The sequence below is a fragment of the Pyxicephalus adspersus genome, chromosome 3, assembly GCF_032062135.1.
Source record: "Pyxicephalus adspersus chromosome 3, UCB_Pads_2.0, whole genome shotgun sequence".
Classification (NCBI taxonomy): Eukaryota; Metazoa; Chordata; class Amphibia; order Anura; family Pyxicephalidae; genus Pyxicephalus; species Pyxicephalus adspersus.
Genome location: NC_092860.1, coordinates 156,287,892 through 156,305,740, shown reverse-complemented (window position 1 = coordinate 156,305,740; position 17,849 = coordinate 156,287,892). Strand labels below are relative to the sequence as shown.

Here is a 17,849-nt window from a genome sequence, read left to right as displayed (position 1 = left end):
GACACCAGAGGCCTCTCCTTGAAGATGGTCTCCCCTTTCCGGATGCTGCGGGTGGCAAAGAGCCCCTTACCCTGCGGGGACACAAAGTCTCGGAGTCATTCTGGCATCAAATTCCTACATGTTGAAGGGTTAGAATGCCTCATTTTATTATTGTGTCCCCATCAGTGTGCTTCTCTATCACTTGCTATGAAATGTGATCCCTGGAGCAATTCCCATACCATAAAATTCATCATCATTTCCTGTCCCGGTGACAACAATCACTATGTGAATAGGAGAGGAAGCAGCTTCCCAATGGGGACACCAAGGCAGCAAAAACCTGACAGAGATTCTATCCAGTCACCTCCTCCCAGGACCCCTCTTTATACTCTTTGCCTCACGCTGATGAGAAACCTGTAAAACTGGGTACAGGGGGGTCAAATGATGTGACAGGTGAGGTGTGTCCCGCAGATTCGGGTGATGGCCGGGTGCTGCTCCTCCCTGACACCCCACAGGCCTGCAGGCTGAGAGAAATATTAACCCTTCCCATTGCTCACCCTGACACTACCATGTGCAGCTCTGAGACACGGAGCACCCTGATTGGTCAGAAGGACACACAGACAGTGTCATATTACATCTCCTGTACTGACCGGTCACTGACACACAATACATTGTACAGCTCCTACGGCTGGCCTGACCAGATGGGGCCCCCGGGAACCCTGCAGACCGCTCCCCCGTCCCCTTGCTGTCCCTATACCTTGCCGCCACCGATGTGTCGGATCTCCACCGACCGGCGAGCCGCCTCCGGTTCAGCACATCGCCAGAACATGTCAGCCATGGAGGCCGCCATGATGGGAGGAGGAGCCTGGGCCGTCAGCGACCGCCTACGTCACCGCGCTCCTCCCCGTACGTGATTGCGCTCCTCCCTGTACGTCACCACGCCCCTCCCCGTACTTCACCGCACTCCTCCTCCCCTTACGTCACCGCGCTTCCCTCCGTCTTGCGTTCTTTCGCCCGCTCCACGCCCACAGCTCGCGCTGCTGCCCGTCTGCTTCTGGCCACGCCCCAAAATAATATTACCACCTCTTCCCCGCCCGCTCGTGCTGCTGATAGCCACGCCCTCACCTACAGTTCTACCGCCCAGTCCCCGCCCATAGCTCGCGCTGCGTCCCATATGCCACGAAATACTCTACCGCCGCGTCTCCGCCCCTAGCTCGCTTCTCAATATTAGCCGCGCCCCTATGATTTAGCCCCGCCCTCCTCATACTGCTGGTGCATTTTGTGTTTATTCCCCCATTATTTATTACTGGAGAGAAGTACTAGGAGAATATTTGAAGCAGCTTTTTTTTTATTTTAGTGAAAGTTCTGGCTGCAGAGGGTAAACCTCAACACAAGAAGGGCAAATAGAGGGGTGAATGCTATGGGGATCAGGGGGAGGGGCGGGCTGTACAAGTCATATGATGCCCACTCTTCCCCAAATTATGAAGAGATTTGGGAGGGGGAGGTGCATTTATTTTATCGCAGTAAACCCCGTCCCCTTAGTGACTTTTTTTGGAAAGGAGAGGGGCCGCATACACACCATCCCCCATTCCCTGCTTCTCATTTCCACATAAATTCCTTATTACTGATCCAGTCACAACATAGAGTTCAATCCTCAGAGCAAAAAGAAAAAACTGCAGTATTGGCCCCTGAAATAATGTTGGAGCTTTCCTCTGCCTTGTGTTCTATGGAGCTAACAACATGCATGCTTCATACTGTCTAGGGGGAATACATTTGGGGGAGTCAGAAATGGATATGGATCTGTGGGTTGTGGTAGATCATAGACTTAATAACAGCATGCAATGCCAAGCTGCAATATTTAAAGCTAGTAAAGTACTTTCTTGTAATAAAAGAGGAATAGACTGCAGAGATGGAGACATAATCCTGCCCCTGTACAAAGCATTGGTCACACCACATCTGGAATATGCCGTCCAGGTTTGGGCACCAGTTCACAAAAAGGACATTGTGGGATTGGAGAGAGTGCAGAGAAGGGCAACTAAACTAATAAAAGGAATGGAGGGGCTCCGCTATGAGGAGAGATTAGCTGAACTGAATCTATTCTCCCTTGAGAAGAGACGTATAAGGGGGGATATGATCACCCTGTATAAATATATAAATGGTCCATATAGAGAACTCTCTTCCCGATTATCAACTGTAAGATCATTACAAAGCACAAGGGGGCGCTCTTTGTGTCTGGAGGAAAAGAAGTTTAAGCTCCGGATAAGGAAGGGATTCTTCACTGTAAGGTGTGATAATGTGGAATCGGCTCCCTCAGGAAGTAGTTTCAGCAAGTTCTATAGATTGCTTTAAGAGAAAGCTGGATGATTTCTAGAAGCACAGAATATAACTGGGGATTAAGGCTTTAAAACAGGCATGTCCAATGTCAGGCCCGGGGGCCAATCGCCACCTGTTTTCAGATTTCCACCGACCCGCAGCCTCTGGAATAAAATCAATAATATGCGGCCCGCCAGCACTGTTGATCACAGTATAAAATACACACAGACAAAAATGCTATTTTATATTTCATTAGAGTTGATAAACTATAATACTTGGTGGCCATTAGGGAATCCCCTACGTCATTATAGTGGGCGTGTGCTTTGTGGAACCCGCACGGACACGCCCACTCTGATTCCAAGATCGTGCTCCGCACCAAGCCCGCACCGACACCAGACTCTGTGCACAGGGAATCCCTCACGTCTCCCTGGTGGGCGGGTGCTGTGCAGGACCTGCGCAGACCACGCCCACACTAACCCGGAGTATGTGCTGAATGGTCAGCCCCCCACATATTTTCTCCTCATCGACTCTGGCCTACTTTGTAAAAAGTTTGGACACCCCGGCTTTAAAGTAAAAATAACAGAGACTATTGATCCAGGGAACATCCGATTGCCTCATGGAATCAGAAAGGAATTTTTTCCCTTGTTGAAGCAAATTGTACCCGGCGTTTTTTTTGCCTTCCTCTGGATCAGCTATGTTTATAGGGTTTTATATCTTGGATATTTTGATTTCTTTTTTCGACCTGACTATATCTAAGTAGGACACCAATCATTCTGAGTCCAGCCTGAGCTCCTCCACTGACGAGGGCAGAGAACTTGTAGGATGAATTTCAGGAGATTTTTACATAGAACCAAGCCCAATGTTATATTCATTTTCATGATTCCTGATGTCAAATAACAGCACCATTTCCTGTAGCATTGCCCTATAATTGTCACCTCCTATAACAAGATAACTCAGCTTTACTCACGCAGTGCCTGCCATGGCAAGAGGAAGGTGCTTGGCACATATTGGTGGCATTGACCAAAAGCTCCAGCCTACTGCCAGCTAAAGAATAAATCTGGGCTGGAGAGCCAATCAAATTATAAAGTTTTCAGCTGGAGTTACATTTTACAACCATAACCAGGACACCTATAACACACATCTAAGGATTTCGGATGCCTTTTATATTTTTAAATCTTCTTTCTTAACCTCACAACTTTAAATTAAAATCCTGTCCCTCTCACTGTAAGAAAGGGAAATTTGCAGTTATGGGGGGCGCTGATCAAAGGAAAGCAGTTTTCCAGTTATAAGAATAGATCTCCCGTGTCACCATTCACAGAACTCCCGTGTCACCATTCACAGAACTCCCGTGTCACCATTTACAGAGCTCCTGTGTCACCATTTACAGAGCTCCCGTGTCACCATTCACAAAACTCCGGTGTCACCATTCACTGAACTCCTGTATCACCATTCACAGAACTCCCGTGTCACCATTCACAGAACTCCTGTGTCACCATTCACAGAACTCCCATATCACCATTCACAGAACTCCCATGTCACCATTCACCGAACTCCCATCTCACCATTCACCGAACTCCCATCTCACCATTCACAGAACTCCCATGTCACCATTCACTGAACTCCCTTTTCACCATTCACAGAACTCCCATGTCACCATTCACAGAACTCCTTCCATCACATTAGAGGATCTTCCTCTGCCCCAGGAGTTATAACAGTAATACTCACTTACCTTTCTGTAGATTGCTTTATGATTAGAGGATAATATAATGATAATGGGACTGTCCAAGCTATGATTATATTTTCTTGTCTCCGTATTCTTATATTTTGAGCCAAACCCTGAGAATTACGAGGCATTTTCAAAAGTTTTTTTTCTAGTTATATTAAACATATTTTGAAATAGTGCCAAACATGATATAGTACAAGGAAAGGAGCTTGTATTATAAGGGGGTATCTAATAATAAATAATACAAGGTTCAGCTGCCTAATCTGAATGCCATTACTGTGTAAAGGCAAAGAGGAGAAAAAGACTTTATAGGCAAAGTTCATAAAAAGAAAAGATTCATTTATTAATTTAGCACAAATCACTTAAGGTAACAGAGATCTACTTTGCTATCAAACTTGACCGAACACACAGATCCTGTACTATAGACATAAGAATTATATGCCCATGTATTAGAATCTCTCACAACGGGTAATCAGTCATTAACAAGAAAAAGAAGTCAAGCAAATTAATGGGTCTCACTCCCAATGCGTTTCACCTGTTTGGCTTCCTCAGGGGATTTTTAAGACTTGAATGACTGGATGGTAATGAGTACGAGTATACGAAGCAGTGATTGATGCTAATTTCCCAACTCAAAAGCTAGTTTCCCAAATGACAAGCTGTAGACTATGTTTGTGTAAATATTATCGTAAAAAAAAGCATGTCATCTGGTAAATATGGATTTCTAGTGGGGTCCAAAGCTAACTATTATTAGTTTGGTATGTACATTGTATGGCATACCATACTATTATTAGTTAGCTTTGGACCCCAAAGTTTGACAGCATAGTAGATCTTTGTAAACTTAGGTGATACGTGCTAAAATATTAAATTATTGTTTTGGTATTGAACTATGCCTATAAAAGCCTGTCTTTTTCTCCTCTTTCCCTTTAAATAATTATACAGTACAAGTTACATATTGCAAATTACAGTAAGCTGGTTATCCCAACCTCGTTGAATTATTGAGGTTAACCAGGATTTTAAGATATACAAGTGCTTCTATTAGAATAACTCTATTAGAATATTCCTATTCAATCCATAAGCAGATTGAGTTACTTGGAAACATACAAATGCGTTTCGTTAGTCTCCACCCGACGCGTTTCACCCTGTTTCCCCTGAGGAAGCCATTAAGAAGAAACGCCTGAAGAGATATCAACATATTCAGAAATGAGGTTTCTTGATAATTCAGCTGTACTGCTTGTCATCACCTCAAGAAAAGAAATGTGTTTAAGTACTGGTGCTGGTCCAGGGCCTTCCAATGATGGTGTAAGATAGAGAGAATGCTCTGGGGATGGAGGTGACCAGGTTGGAACAATTGTATGATCGTTTGATAGGTCTAGGGGTGTCTCTCTAAAAGGATAATTATAGAGAATGTGGAGAAAGTACCTTAGTAGTTTTTTTAGACACTCTCTAGTGTTGAAGGTTTGATACTGAACGTGTGGGTTAGTTTGCCTTTGGACATGATCCAATTAGGTTTGGTTTTGGTGAAGTCAATAGGATGATAGAGTGATGCGTGCTGTTAATTTGATATTTGCTAGCAAGTGTATCACCCATTAGGGGGAGATGCCAGATCCCTGCAGGACCAGGAGATCTGTACCTTTGTCTGTGTCACCCACCTTACCCTCCCTTGAGGTTGCTGGCAACAAAATGTTGCCTGAACAAAGAGTTCTCATGGGTTCTGCTTTCAGGTTCCCAACCTCATTCTCTTATCCTGCTCCAGACTCCTGGTATATTAACCCTGGCTTTGTCTGATTTTCCTGATTGCTACCTGCTCCGACCTTTGGTTCAGCTGTCTACACTTCCTGTACTATGATTTGGTTCTATCCAGACAGAATTTACCAGCCTCCGCATGCACAAAAAACCTGGAATGGCTTTCCTAAAAATCTGTTGAAAAATGTTTTTAATCCTGGATCAAATCCATTCCAGATTTGCTGGATCACCCATCAACCATATGTCATCCCAGAATCTCGAGGACATACATGGAGATTGTGGGCAGCTGAAGCTGATTTCAGAGATGTGCTGCTGTCAAGGTCCCGGCTACAATTCTGCCCTGACATGGCACCTGGTCTTGCTTTAGCTTCCAAGCTCCCAGCCACCAGGTGCTTGTTGTAGAATTAGGCCTTTCTGACCTTCTAGTTAGGTTACCTGTTGGTGATCCTGAGATTGCATGGTGCATGGACTGACCTTCACCTGTGATTCCGACTCTGCTTTGTGTTTACCCTTGTTTACTTGTTTGTTGGACTGGCTACATGGCTATGACCCCTCGCTCTTCTTTCTAGATTTGCCTCTACTGCTGTGGTCGCTAACTGGTGGTCCGCGGAGAAAATTTTGGTGGTCCGCGGCTCTGGGCGGTGCACCCCCAAGCGGAGTCAGGAGAATGACCCTGCTGGCAGGGAGCACCAGCCAGAGCCACAGGCCACGTCCCCTGTTCAAATCCCAGGCTCAGGCAAGTGGTTGTATCCCTGGGCGGGGTTCTGGTACTAAAAAATCACTAGGGTTTCTTCCCCTTCGAGTGACACCCGGCTCCCCGCACATTCATGGGCCGGAACCGGTAGTATCAATGGTTGGCCACCACTGTTCTACTGGACTCTCCTGCACCGCCTATCTGAGGATCACCTGGCCACTTACTCTGGACAGCCTGCCTTTCACATTGAGTGTCCTGGCTTGCTCATGTGGGCTCCTGGTCCTCTGCCAGTTCTTCCATGGACACCATCCTTTATGAACAGAAGTCCTGGGGGCAACTTTTATATCTGACATTCAGCTAGCTCCGTGAGGTTTGCATGCTATAGAGGAAGATTGCTGGATTGTTGGATTGGAGTTGGGTGAGCTCTGGCGCTGGACCAGAAAAGGGTTTGATTGGGAGAGAAGGAGCTGATCATAGAGGAAAGATGGTTGGGTATGGATGGTAGAAAAGCACTATTATGGCGTGGATTTAGGAGCATGTTCATAGAGTAAATGAGGGTGAGAAAGGTTGGTAGTGGAGGAGAATATTGATAGATAAAATGGAAAGCAGTCAATAAAGGAACAGGAGGTGAATTATCATAGAGGAAACCAAGTGGGTTTGATGGGGGGAAAAGGGGAAGATGGTTGTAGAGAAAAGGACAGCCTTGGAGAGGAGGGGAAAATAATGACTTACATAGTTACATATTTAGTTAGTTTAGTTACATCAAGTTCTACCACTAGGGAAATAAACATATCCCAGATATAAAACCCTAAAAACATAGTTGGTCCAGAGGAAGACAAAAAAAACCCCTGGTACCGTGTTTACCCGAAAATAAGACACTGTCTTATATTTTTTTGGGCTTCCAAAAACACACTAGGTCTTATTTTCAGGGTAGGTCTTATATACTTTTTTTAATGAAAAAAAACACTTACCATATTCATGTAGATACGGTACTTGTACCATAAAAAAAGGCACATTTTGAAGTGGTTAATGTATTAAGGTGCTTTAACACTGATCCACAGATGCAGCACAGTGCACCAGAAAAGATACGGTAACCCACAGGTGCACTGTACAGCATCTGTGGATCTGTGTAAAATCAGCACTCAGTTATGTCTCCATCTCTGCAGTCTATTCCTCTTTTATTACAAGAAAGTACTTTACTAGCTTTAGATATTACAGCTTGGCATTGCATGCTGTTATTAAGTCTATGATCTACCAGAAACCCCAGATCCGTCTCCATTTCTGTCTCACCCTAAATGACTTAAGACGAGAGTTCTAATAGAAGCAGTAATAATGGAGGAGAATTACTTGGGTGAAATTCAGGTGTAGATGAATGGTTTTAGAGGAAAGGAGAATGATCTTAAATGAATGTGAATATGGGAAAATGATCATATGTGGGTGTAGGTATGGATAGATATGAATTTGAAGGACGTGGGTGTGAATGAAACTGGACACAAATTAGTGAAAAGTAAGGAATCTAGGTTTTTGTAGATCGTATTCGCGATCCGAAATCAGAAACTGACGCGCAGTGCAGCAACTGAATGAGCTCTTGGACTGAGCTGGGCATCCCCGGCAGCTTTACACACTGGCGTTCTTGCATTAAAAGTCACTGTTTCTCTAAAAAATCATTCTTTCTAAAGGCACACATATTACCCTTAGCCCTAAAAAAAATGTTTGTGCTGTTCAAATGTTTAAAACATCCATATGCACTAAGAAAAAAGCATATTTTAAAATGACTTATTTCTTTCCTGTTGGGCAAGAGTCAACCGAGTTCAGCTCCTCTACATAAGCGCCTATATAAAAGCTTACGATGCCTGATCGGAGGAGCCACCCGCGGGTAAATCCTGCGACTATCCGCGAAGCCTCGGCTTTGCCATCAGACTAGATTTTCCCACAGAAGTCACAAGCACACACACATTCTTTTGTTTGCTCTTACGTATATGTGTGTGTGTGTATATATATATATATATATATATAATCTAATTGTAATTACTATAGTTATTATAATAATAATAATACATTTTGTCTCTCTCTCTTATATAATTATGTATATAATTATTGAAGGATATTTATATATATATATATATATATATATAGACTTTTAACATTACTTTTAACATCCTCCCCAACCTTATTTAATTTTGTGCAATAATAGAATATCTAATATACTGCTGTACATATCTAAGGATCAATTTTGACAGACTGCGCAAGTGAATTTCTAATTTCTATCATCTCTGTGCTTACATTTGATAATAAGGGCATGTTTTTACATATTTAAGGATCATACCGATCAATGATAATAAAATGTCCAATTGCCAAAAAACCAAACAGCCAATTTTGACCGACTGCGCAAGTGCTAATTGCAAGTGAATTTATATATAAGGGTGCGGTTTAACTTGCTTTTTTCTTTTGTCTTTTTTCTTCTTGGAGGGGCTGTTGTATAAGTATAAACATGTGTTACAGTGCAATCTGATTGTAATACAACATTGTATGACAATCGGATTACAACTGAAAAAAAAATACTTACCTTGTCCCCGCAGCTGCTGCGGAGACGTCTTCTCTGTTCAGTCTTCTTCCAGCGTGTGCAGTGACGATCTCCGGGGTTTCCCGGTGACGTCGGTGCGGAGGCAGGGCGGGAAATTCAAATACCTTTGCATTGAACTCAATACAAAATAGCTGTATTGAGTCCAATAGCTGTAGTGCGCCCGTCGATGGGTGTCGTAGCGGGAAATTCAAATATTTTGTATTGGATTCAATACAAGATCCTGTATCCAATCCAATACAAAATAACACAAAATATATTTATGTGGTTTTGTCTATAGGTATGTGACGTTGAACGGTTGGACACTAGGGAGGTGTTTGAGAAAAATATATTACTATACAGTATACCAAATTATCGCATTTTCAGTATTTTTAATTTATTTATGTATTCTTGTTTAAGCTGATTTTTGTGTCTTTTATTTAATTTTATTAAAAGTAATTTTTTTTTTTTACATGATTGTGTTTCAAACTTTTTTTATATTCATGATATCTCCCAGAACCCTGTTCAGACATATTTCTGTAAGTTACAGGTCTACAATTTAACAAAAAAAAATTCATGAAAACCTGTAACGCTTTTGGTACAGAAATCTAGACCTCAGTGTAACGCTCAGGTGGTTAATCTTTGTTGCTGCATTTGATTCTTTGCTTGCTATTTAGCACAATAGCTTCTTTTTTAAAATAAATGTATTTTACTTGGAATGTTTTAATGTCTATTTTGCAATTTTGAACTTAATGTTAATGCTATGTTATTGTGTTTGTGGCCATATTGTTTGGTTCCAATAATTTGTCTTTAGTACCACTTTTCAATGTTTGTCCTGCATAAAGATTTTCTAGTCCAGTTTTCCACCCTTAATAGGCCAAAATTGAATATTGGTTTGGTAAGTATTTTTTGAATGCAATATTTGTTGGGCCATTTTTGAACTCTTTTGGCTTTACATGGAAGTATGAGTTTACATGTGTTTTGTTTGTTCTTTTTAATTATTTTGTCATTTAGTGTAAATTTTAGTGATGTGTATTTTTTTTTTAGTTTTGATGTTTTAGTGTGACCTTTTACCAAATGTTTCTTTTAAATAAAGTTATTTCTAAAATGTTGTTGTTTGTTTTTGGGGGGTTTATGTGATCTCCTTTCCAAGGTGTATATTGTTTGTTTTGCTTCATACGCACTCATGTATGTATAGACATGAGTGCATATAAAGCCAAACCTGTATGTATGCATTTAGATGTGTGTACATATACACAGAAAAGAGAAATGAGAAGAAGAAATAGGCAAAGAGGACTTTTTGGACCATATTGCTTCACATTGCAAAGATTGCCTATTTGTTCCTATGATTTCGTATTTGCCATTGGAAGATATACATTGGATATACCTTCCATTGAATAAACATCCTGAAAGGCTTGAAAAGCAACAACATATGTTTGGCTCAAAGTGAAACATTACCAAAAATATACACAAAAAGTCTTATTAATATAAAATATATGCGCGTAACTATGCGCAACACCGGAACACTCACTGGCTACAAGCGGGTATGGATGCGCACACAGCAGGCGTACGTGCAAATGCATGGCGGGGCCACGTTTTGCAGTAGGCGGGAGTTAACCAGGAAGTTGGAGATATGGACATCATGCCGCGCCTGTTGTTTGGAGAGAGGGACCTGTGCTTTATTATTAAGGTAAGTGAATTTTTTTTACTACAATTAGCCTAGTTTTGTCCATGTTTGAAACATATTGCAATGTGTTTTTATGCTGCTTCTCATATTCCTCAGCCTAAGAACCTGCCATCTTTAATCCTTCACATGTCCTAATCCCTTGTTTGCAACTACTTGAAATGTTGAGGATCCTACTAGCTACTACTCAATCACATTTGTTGGAGGTTGTTCAGTGCACTTCAAATGCTTGTAATTTGGTGGCCTGGGATTTCAGAGATATTTTGGGACAATTATCTATGAGTGTCCTCATAGGCTGCAAGATATGACATGCACAATTCCCACACACAGATATCACACTGTGCCCATGATGTCGTTACACATGCCCACAGAGTCCTCTGATGAAGGAGAGGAGGCGGCCGAGGCCGAGGAGATTGCCTGTAAGCTAACCTTAGAATCAACTTTAGTAACATATGTTGAAATTCAACACATTCTCACACTACTTTCACCATTTTTGGTTACAAATACAAAGAAAGATCTAGCAGGATTTCATGTAGCTTACAGTCATTATTCATGCATCAAATGAACGTTCTTTCTAGGGTGTTGGCTAGCATGACTAGAAATAGACACGAGTTGTTTAGTTGGCCATAGATGTACTGACAAATGTTTGCTTAAAACTTTTGAACGTAGGCAGAAAGTATGATTTAGAAGTTCAGCATTCATCTATTCACCTTAACTAACCTTACAAATCTACTTTAGTCCTGCCCACCCACTTTTACTTATGCTGTTCATTATTTATCTACAGCTGCTGAAGTGCCCTCGCCACCAGCACCTCCTCCATGGGACACAAGTTCCTCATCTGACTGTAAGTATTTCTCCATTTTAGATATTAGGAACATTCCTTTAGAACCATTATTATAAACTAGGAGATAGTTTGTTAGGCCTAGTTCTTGTTCTATCAAGTATCATTAGGAGTGTATGACTAGCTTCATGTCTAGGCAGCTTTTAACAGCAGACAAAGGTTAAATGTCACATAGACAAATTTGTCCCTTGTGAAAACCCACAACCTTCATTGACACCAAACCTTCATTGGACCCAGGATTCACCTTTCTTTCTTGTTTTGCTCTGTGTAAACAGCAAAACAGTCATAACCTGATGAGATAACATATTTTACATTCTTTAGCACTGTGCAATTTAAGTGGTTTGTACATTTGAAGTTATTGGGGGGAGATTCAAAAAATAAAACTTTTGTTAAAAAAACTAAAAGCCAGATTTTGTGAATTTAATTTGATTTTTATTTCAGTGCACATTTCAAACATTTTTTCCAGCCTCGCCAATCCAATTCCATCCCTAAAAAAAACACAAAAAATAAACTTTAGTTTTTACACAATGGTTATTTGAACAATAAAATATTGAACATGCTCTTATCCTTCACAAACCTGTTTTGCAGCTTGGTCGAGTGTGCTCCATTCCTCCATTGGTCACTTGGTCAAAATATCATGTGATCTTAAAAGTAACAGAGTTGGGTATGTTAGATATGTCCTCTTCAAAATATATGTAATTGTGTGGCAGCAAATCAATATGAGTGCAAATGTCAGAGTAATAAATATGTACATAATACATTAAAAAACCAATATGTGACTTTGAAAATGGGACAAAGGCAAAAAGGGGGTTCAAGTAGTAGTTTGGAGTGGAAAGCATGCAGACATTTGTCCTAAATATTAGTTTAAAAAAATGACAAAACATTGCAGGAAATTTGCTTAACAGAAGCTGTCATTACAAACCAAGCACAAAAACATTGCAGCAAAAGATGAAACTAACAATAATGAGGATTAGAATGAAAATGCATATGTATTTATATGCATTTAAATGTATTTTGACATATATACACAAGTGAAATCACTAAATTTTTTTAAAATAATTTTTCAATTATTTGATTTCTATCAAGCCAAACTACAATGACATTTGAATTAGACCACAAATGATTGGTGACAAATTTTTACAATTTATACTATTGTGAGATGACATATTATGAAGTGCTTACTAGTATATATACAGCTTGATCTCAATTAGTTTGCAGTGTTGCAAAGGAAACCAAAAAGTATGAAAACAGTGCAACAAATGAAACAATAAATAATTCATTTCGGTAATGAGTACAATGTAACCTAAAAAAGTAACACTTACCCAAAAGAAGATGAAGTAATAAAGATTCTAATTGACCTGTAATAGAATGTAGATGCGCACAGAACAGAGAGTAGGTGTGCGCTAATTAATTGCTATGAGCTTACCATTAGCTTAACAGATCCTCCTAAATCGCGCAGCTGAAATCTAACCAACTTAAATGGCAGATTTGCGACCCCTATTGCTCATTATCAAGGCAGGAATCCGGCTTGCAGTGAAGACGCGTGTACTAGCGCATTTGGCTCTGGACCGCGGGAAACTAGCTCGCTGGAAGCGCGAACGTATGCGCGTCCAGCATACGTGCATTTCATTGATGAATCAGGGCTCATGTCTCTGGTACCTCAGCACATTCCCATTATTTACTTCGATATTGAACATAGATCATTTAGGGAGATAGGTGCAGAAAGTCCATCTTTCCATGCAGATGTGTGAATACAATTATTATATTTTTAAAGAACAAGTGTGTTAGCTGTCAGGTTGGAAGTGAAAGGGTGGTAGAGGTGGTGTGTATGGCAAACAGCATATGTTTTAAGCATTTACACTTGCTGAATATTTCTTCCAGGAATACAACATCTGTCATTATAGTCACACTGTTGGGCAGGCTGAGCCAGTGACACCTTACAAGCGTGTGTGCACAGCATTGACCTCAACCCTACTGAAAATAATTAAGATGAATCAAAATAATGGTTGTAACAGGGTTATCTTTACCAAAACCAGTACACTAACTTCCCCAGTCATATTCTTAAATCTTGTGGAAGCCTCCTCAGAAGACTCAAGTTCTTTATAATTAAATAGTTGAGAGTCCATAGTTTGGTCAGTGGGATGGACAGATGTCTACAAACTTTTACCATTGAGTGTGTGTTTTATTTCTAGTTCCAGTGATCTCTTATTTACCTTGACTATAAAAGATGCACTTAAAACCAAAAAAGAGGCCAATTTTGGAGAGTGTGCATGTGCCCAGGGCGGTGATGGACACCTTCTAAGTCGCGGGGCACCTCTCCGGCTCTGAAACCAGCTTACACTCAGAAGGACTTGGCAGCACAAGCTGATTTCAGGACGGATTGCTTCGCCAGTTACCAGGGAAGTGGCATGCAATGATAGGCAAGGCTGGAGGCAAACAGAAAGAGAGGATTCCACGTTCACAGACCCTGTGTCCCTCATCCAAGATAGTGGCGATCCGGGAAGACTCACACATGGTCCCAGGCTCACAAGCAGTGTTGTATTCCAAGGAGCCTGATAGGACCAGAGGGAAGGAAACAGGGATTCCTATCTTGCATCCCCTATGAGCTCTAATCTAGAGCCTGGATCACCAGATATGTGTCTACAAGCCACCTGCTCCCAGTCTAAGCACTCCCCAAGCAATGCTGATTCCCCTGTTTTAGAAGGGAGAGATCAGGCTATATCCCCTTGCTGTTCCCACAATAGGGAGACTGTTCGCCATCATCCCAGCTCTCCTCAGGAATATCTCCTCACTGCTCCTGGCTCCTTTTTTCAGAGGGAGAAGGTAAATTGTTTAAGCACTTAACTGTGCTTCTTTACAACAGCTTGCTAAAACCTCTACAGTAATCACATCAGAGTTGAAGCAAGAGTTACAAGGTATTGGTTCCAGATTCAATATGATTGAGCAGAAAATGGATGACACCATTGGAAGGGTCAACCAAAATACCAAACAGATATCCGTGCTTAATGATCAGTTTGAACAAATGCAATATAAAATTGATGATCTTAAAAACAGCTCACGCCGCAATAACTTTCGCATACATGGCCTTCCGGAATCTATCAAAAATATCACACAGGTGGCCAAGCAATTATTTCAGGATATGTTACCTGACATCCCAGAATCTCAATTGAAAATTGACAGAGCTCATAAAGCATTGGCAGCTCCCAGACCAGATGGTCCACCAAGGGACATCATTGTTAAGCCACATTACTGCTCCACCAAAGAGGCGTTGAAGCGACTGACAAGGAATCAGAAAAACCTGATGATAGATGGGTATCTAGTCCAAATCTTTTCTGATCTTACTCCATTCACAATCCAATGTCGTAGGGCTCTCAAGTCCCTCTTGCAAACCCTTATTTCTTATAAGATAAAATACAGATGGGCTTTTCCACTGAGGTCAATTTTTTATTGGCAACGCAGAAGCTCCTCCTTTTCCTCCTTTATAGAAGAAGAAAAGCTACTTGCTGATCTCAACCTGTTACTCTCCAGTTCACAAGCCCCACACACGACCAAAGGATCTTCTACCACGCTGTACCCACAAAAAGTGAAATCCACCGTCGGAAGCTCCCAAAGACCCACCTGAATGCTTGATGTGTCTCTTTCATTCTCACAACCTACTCTACTTGGTCCACTGAGATGATGGAACGCTATTCCTTTTTTGAAGTCCCCTTACTGGAGTCACTTCACATGTGGTGTCACTGTTCTCTGTGAGATTCTCCCAATCCACATAGGCCATTGTGTCCCCTGGTTAAAGATTTTTATTTCCTTTGCACTTTTTTTTTCCTTTTTTTTCTCTGCAATGTTTTATTGTACTGTTTTCTCTGATTTCATTGATTGCAAAGTGGCTGCCGAGTCCACCAATGGCTCTAAATTTGTTAGGATGTTTCATGTTAGGATACTTTAATATTTAAGGTTTCTTTTCTGTTGTTCTAACCTCCCCTATTATTTAGGGTGTAGGCCTGATGGGCCGGAGAGGCCTCACATGCACTCCACTTAAGGGAATAATGTTCAGGCTCTGGATTATACTTCTGGCCTGATCAGTATCTCTCTATATTTATGGAGCGGTTTACAGCTCCACAGGTTTCAATTTGCCGGGAGGGCGCTCTTCCCCTGGGTCCTCTTTGGCTTGCGGTGTCCTTCTAGGTTACATAAGAAAGCTGCTATTAGATTGTATTGTTAAGTGTTATTTTTGTTTAAATTCCCTCCACACTATTGTCCCCCCCAATCTTCCCTTCTCTCTATCATTCAAAGTTCTACTATTAGAAATGTCCACAAAACCTGATCTGCTGTCCACTGAGTCTGAATAATCCATTTCACAGTGACATAACTAAAAATAAAGAGCCCACTCCTCCTCCCAGTGATTTTATCTCAAAACGTCCAAGGGATAAATTCTCCGATCAAGAGGTCTAAAGCTTTTCACTATTATAATTTATTAAAGGAGACCCACTTCTCCAGTACCTCCATGCCACGGTTTTTAAACAAGAATTACCCTCTGTTTTATCAGGCAAAATCTATTTAGAAAAAAAAGTGGGGTGATGCTTTGCTTCTCCAGAAAGCTTAACTTCTCTCCACAAGAAGTACACAGGGATGCTGGAGGTAGATACTTAATACATAAGGCCAATTGCTCACAGTGGTGACCTACTATACCCAAATGAGGGTCAAACTGCTTTTATGCAAAAATTGTTGGGAGAAATTGCCTCTAAACCCGAGGGTATTTTAATTCTTTTGAGTAATACAAATTTAGCAAAGGGTCATGTTCTTGACAAAACAATTTCACCCCATTATCGATCCCCCCCAAACAAAGTCGCAAGTTGGCTTTATTACTAAAAGATCATAACTTAGTTGATTCCTGGAGGGAGTGTAATGCCTCAGTGAATGATTACGGGCCTGATTTATGAAAGCTCTCCAAGAATGAGAATACACTTTCAGAAGTGAAGCTGGGTGACCCAGAAAACATGGAATGGATTTTTAAAAATCATTTGCTATTTGCTAGCAAACATTTTTAATCCTGTACCAGATCTATTCTAGGTTTGCTTGATCACACAGCTTCACTGAAGAAAGTGTATTCTCTCCAGCCTTGGAGAGCTTTCATAAATCAGGGCCAATATCTTTTACTTGGCGCACAAGCAATAATCCCATATCAATTACATTTTAATTCAATTTGCCGTCCATCCTTAATCAGAACCCAAAGCACTTCTATTTAAACAACAGGCAAGGTCACGTTGGGACCCTGGTCACGTGCCCAAATCTCAAGTGCCCAAGTTATAAGTGCAATGGGAATTAATCCAGGGAATGGACACAGGAATTGGAACAGATTTGGACATACTATTACACTCTACAACTTCTACCTCCTGCCTTTGGACTGATTTATCCACCTGGACTCCAGCACATCCTCTGCTGCTGCTGCTACCATTCTAAGCTGGTATTTCATCTAACCATCATCCTTCACTCCTGGAACAAGTTTACAAGCCTGTCCGACTCTTTAGCCCCTTACCCCTCATTGTTGCTGTTGTCTACCGCCCCCCATTCCTCCACCCTGACCCCTGCCCCAACCCTGGCTCTTAGATGGAATGCCCATAGGTTCTTCACCTGGGGAGACAAGCCTGGGAAACACTTAGTCAACAAAACAAGTGTTTTTTAAACCTTCTATGGTAAATTGTATGGAAAACCCGACAGACAGAATGGTGAAGTACTTGATGAGGTACATTTGTACAGTGCATGGAAACATGTTGTTTAATATTGTAGGCCTGTAATTGTTAGGAATAATTCCCGGGTATGATAAAGTTTGAAACAGAAATCAAAAATTATAATATAATAAATATTTATAAATAATAATTATAAAACAATTAATAAAAAAATATAATAACAATACATTTATTTAATAATTGATTCAAATCAAAAAACTTTGAAATCTGTGCAAACAAGGGTGCAATATTATTGTGAAAAATTGGTATTAATTATTTATTATTTGGATTTAGTTTTATCACTTTATTACTGTGAACAATGTGTTAAAAGCAGATTACAATGTAATTTACTTTTAAATTTTCCACCAGGCCACGCCTTCCTAGCGTATTGACGCTTCACGCATCCCATTGATTATTTCGGGGATGTGATGCCAGGGGACACAAATCCATCCAGCATTGCTGGATTCTGGGGAGCAGGTAGGATCTTTACAATGCTACCTCCGACATAAAATTCACCCCGAGCCACTCTTGAGAATTCTGACAGGGGGGGTTAAAGAGACTCTGACTCTCGAATAATACAAATTATTAAAAC

At 41.0% G+C, this 17,849-nt stretch overlaps 1 protein-coding gene across 1 annotated transcript in view; it reads right to left on the bottom strand.

Moving 5' to 3' along the window:
- Positions 1 to 887, bottom strand: part of SMYD5 (SMYD family member 5) — a 6,408-nt gene extending 5,521 nt beyond the window's left edge. The window contains exons 1-2 of the mRNA XM_072406983.1: positions 734 to 887; positions 2 to 71 (exon numbers count right to left, since the gene is read on the bottom strand). Coding sequence (XP_072263084.1) covers positions 2 to 71; positions 734 to 826 — 163 coding nt within the window. The 5' untranslated portion in view covers positions 827 to 887. The remainder of the gene's footprint in view (position 1; positions 72 to 733) is intronic.
- Positions 888 to 17,849: the final 16,962 nt, after the last annotated feature.